The sequence below is a fragment of the Orussus abietinus genome, unplaced genomic scaffold (assembly GCF_000612105.2).
Source record: "Orussus abietinus isolate OABI.00-Male unplaced genomic scaffold, Oabi_2.0 scaffold1468, whole genome shotgun sequence".
Taxonomy (NCBI): Eukaryota; Metazoa; Arthropoda; class Insecta; order Hymenoptera; family Orussidae; genus Orussus; species Orussus abietinus.
The window spans coordinates 1-3,880 of NW_019395609.1; the positions used below are offsets into that span (position 1 = coordinate 1).

The 3,880-nt window shown below is 34.9% G+C and overlaps 1 protein-coding gene across 2 annotated transcripts; it reads left to right on the top strand.

Annotated features, from left to right (window-relative positions):
• Window positions 1–7: 7 nt before the first annotated feature.
• On the top strand, window positions 8–2,898 carry LOC105696108 (leucine-rich repeat-containing protein 47). 2 transcript variants are annotated; one of them, XM_012418296.2, is made up of 5 exons: window positions 8–205; window positions 291–941; window positions 1,018–1,494; window positions 1,572–1,899; window positions 2,254–2,452. In XM_012418296.2, the coding sequence occupies exons 2-5, from the start codon at window positions 350–352 to the stop codon at window positions 2,450–2,452; spliced, it is 1,596 nt and encodes a 531-aa protein (XP_012273719.1). In that variant the 5' UTR covers window positions 8–205; window positions 291–349. The 2 variants fall into 2 exon arrangements, with proteins under 2 accessions (XP_012273719.1, XP_012273720.1); XM_012418297.2 differs by lacking the exon at window positions 8–205 and having other exon boundaries at window positions 215–941; window positions 2,254–2,898.
• The last annotated feature ends 982 nt before the right edge of the window (window positions 2,899–3,880 follow it).

The following is a 3,880-nucleotide window of genomic DNA, read 5'->3' on the forward strand; positions in this document are numbered from 1 at the left end:
GCGATCGCGCGACCCTGCCCGTGAGCAATCTCCCAACTCATCTCTGATTCCCACGTGTCACCCCCTTACTTACTTCGGCTCTGCCCCTCTGGCTCAGGCTCCATCTATATATTCTTACGTCCATGATATAAAAACAGTTTTACATCGGTTACCAACATAAGATGGCGTTTATACAGCGCTTAATATCGGCAGTTATAAAACCGATGTAAGACATGCTGTGTAAATGTACTATGTCAGTTGACTAATTTGAAACTTGTTGAAGCACGTTTTAAATCTCAATAATTCCGTAGTGAATCTGCTGCAGACAACGGAAAGCAATTACTTCATAACTGTTCGACTTTGTTGGACGATGACAACGATGGATTCTGCTTGGCCCGAAGTAAATCAGGTCGTAAAGGATAAGCGGCATGAACTGATCCTTTCTGGAGAAGATATTTCTCAAAAGATAACCAACTCAGGCTTGGACAAATGTATCTTTGGCTTACAAGGTTTAAATTATTTAAATATCCATCAGACTTGTCTAAAAGAGATTCCAGACGAAATTGGAAATTTGACGAATTTAACAACATTGGTGTTGCACTCAAATAAAATTACTAAAATACCATCTGCAATAAAGAATCTGACAAAATTGAAGTTACTCGATTGTTCAAGAAATATGTTGGAGAATGTTCCTGAAGAATTGGGAGATCTTCCACAATTAACAACAATCAATTTTGGATCGAATCTTCTAACAGAATTGCCATCACAGATCCACAACATAAAACTGACCTCCTTGGATTTATCTAATAATAATTTTGACACTTTCCCTGATGTCTGTTATGCTGAATTATCAAATCTTGCTGAAATTAAGATTAATGGAAATCAAATTAAGCAAATACCAAATACAATTAATATTTTGCCATCTTTGAAAATGTTAGATTTGGCGGATAATATGATAACAGGTAATATAAGCATACATGTACTCATACATGATTTTAAGATATTGGGAATTCAAGTAAATATTCTTTGAAATTTCAGAAGTTCCAGGGGAACTGGCGGATTGCAAACTGAAAGAAGTTAACTTAAAGGGTAATATCCTATCTGATAAAAGACTTTTTAAACTAGTAGATCAATGTCGAACTAAACAGGTTTTGGATTACGTCAGGCAGAATTGTCCTAGAGCAAGCGAAACTCCATCTCATGTCATTGATAAATCCAAAAAATCCAAAAAAGGTCGCAAGTCATCTGAGAGTAAAACTGTAATTCCTCCTATAGAAAAATGCACTCATACTTTGAGAATCACAAAAGTCTCAGAGATCACTCCTTCAATAAAGATTACACCAGAAGTCAAAGATGTCAGACCTCATATCCTTGGATGCATTATTAAAAATCTTAAATTTACAGAGGATAGTTTTAGAAAATTTATTCAACTTCAAACCAAACTGCATGAAGGAATTTGTGATAAAAGAAACGCTGCTACTTTAGCTACACACGATTTCAACTTGATAGTGCCTGGTACCAATTCACAACATTTTATACATGACAAAAATTAAAAAATTTCAAGTTAACACATTTTTCAATACTCTTAACAGGTGATATTACGTACACTGCAAAGTTACCAAATGAAATAGAAATTAAACCTTTAATGCGTAACAAATCTTACACTGGTGCAGAACTTTTCCAACAATTGCAAGCTGAAGCGGACAAGTTACGTAGAGAAAAAAAGCGCAACGTTTATTCTGGCATACATAGATATTTGTATCTGTTAGAAGGCAAACGGAAATATCCTTGTGTATTGGACAGCTCTGATCAAACAATATCGCTTCCACCAATTACAAATAGTGATATAACGAAAGCATCCCCATCTACATCAACAATTTTCATAGAAGTAACAAGTGCATCTTCTCAACAAGTGTGCAGGTGAGAAATATTACAATGAAAATTTTGGATAATACAATGGTGAAATAAAATTTCTCAAAATTTCTGTTATCCTTTTTCGAGCATACATTGATAGCTTTCAAAATATAATTTATGGACTAGTTTTATTTTATTTTTATTTGTTTGAATTTTGCTAAAGTTTCAAAAGTCATGTTTGTTTATTAATTGTGGTAGATGTCTTACAATACAAGAAAATCTAAAAGTTTTTGAAGTTATTAAAATTTAGAGACTGTCGTTCTTTGAATATTAAATGTAATGACAAAACTGTATCAGAAAGAATTATGTAGATATAACATTAATTTATCATCAGTCACATTACTTTTAACTGTTATATAGAAATGTACTGGACTTGTTCTTGAAAGAACTTGTAACCTTGGGATTGGGGTGTGCTGCAGAGGCTGATAAAGGCGACTATTACGAATTACTTATAGAACAGGTCAAAGTGGTGGATATGGATGGAAACATGAAACACGTTTATCCCTCACGAGCTGATTTACTTTTTAATGGCGATGACATAAGCGTGTTGCGTGATTGAGCGATTTTCCGTTTAAAGACCTAACATAGCGTGTTAACAAAATGTAACATAAAACATCTCTATATTTTGTATCGAATATATTTTTCTTTGCGTATGACACGGTAGAATAGTAATTATGTAACTTAAAGATGCCATAAGTTATTATTTATTGCCAAATATTATTTGACAAAAACAAAACATGTACAATCTATATGATTCTCTTTATAATTGGTTTTACACGTACCTCAGAGATGTATAAAAGTTCTATGAAAGGCTGGACCATTTACGTTTTTCTAGTTATCATTATAGTTTATAATGCATCTAGAATAAGAGTAATTGTACTATCTTGTATTTTCCTAAAAATATTGCAGTCAGATTTATAAAGTCGAACAAGTTACGAATTCGCAACATTCTGTTGTAAAAGTGGTTCAATCATGCTGAATAAAATTTTCTAAGTACAAATGAAACTTATTCTTATAACTTATGAGTAGAATTGCACAACATTTTGTATATTACATATGCTAAAATTGAAATTATTCATTTGCAAAAATGAACTAGAGTCATTGATCCCTTTCACAATAAAAGTATAGGCTGCTGGTCACAAAACCATACGCGTTGCTAGGATATCAGCACCATTGAGGACTACGAACACAATTTCGTATTCTCTGGAGTACTAATTTGAATTCACAACGAAATAGATTCGCGTTTAATTAAGGAAAATGGACCGCTACTGTTTGGTTAAAGGCTGTCTTAGCACAAAATATCAGAGTAAAGATAGGGAGGACGCAAACATGCCATTTTAAGATAAGGGATTAACCAATCATATCAGATTATGCGATATCTTATTTATAAACAACTAACTTTCACTCTCTGTGCAACGCGAAGCTTTTAAGTGAATTTTAGTGTATGTCAAGAATTACGTATACAGGGTTTGTCTGAAAAGTAATGTCAGTGAGTCGATTTAAAAAAATGGATCAGATCGATACAAGACATTAAAAGGTTTCAAAATAGGCTCCTCCTGCGTTGATACATCGCTTCCAGCGAGATTTCCAGGCATCGAAGGCGGTACGGTAGGCCTCCTCTGGAATGCCTTTTAGAGCCTTGGTGCAAGCCGCTTTGACGTTGTCAACAGTCCCAAAATGATGTCCTTTCAAGGGAGTTTTCAAGCGCGGAAACAAAAAAAGTCTGCAGTAGCCATGTCAGGGTTGCGGGGCAGCTGGGGAACCGTTGGCACCTTTGAATCGGCCAAGAAGCAAACACGAGGAGGGCGGTGTGGGCTGGCGGCTTGTCATAGGGTGCATTCAGAGGAGAAAAGCGGTTACCGATGAGTTGGGATCATGTTGCGGTTTTCTCCTGAATGGACAGTTCAGTGATCATAATATGGTGACATCTAGTGTTGTGTAACCTAACCTCCTTATAGCACTGACTACTAATATAGTTATATTAATT

What these genes read in the sequence shown, in the direction of transcription:
- LOC105696108 (XM_012418296.2), top strand. Translation starts at nt 350, where the DNA reads ATGACAACGATGGATTCTGCTTGGCCCGAAGTAAATCAGGTCGTAAAG. An exon ending in GGCGGATAATATGATAACAG is followed by an intron (nt 942 to 1,017) that starts GTAATATAAGCA and finishes TTGAAATTTCAG; the next exon opens with AAGTTCCAGGGGAACTGGCG. An exon ending in TCTTCTCAACAAGTGTGCAG is followed by an intron (nt 1,900 to 2,253) that starts GTGAGAAATATT and finishes ACTGTTATATAG; the next exon opens with AAATGTACTGGACTTGTTCT.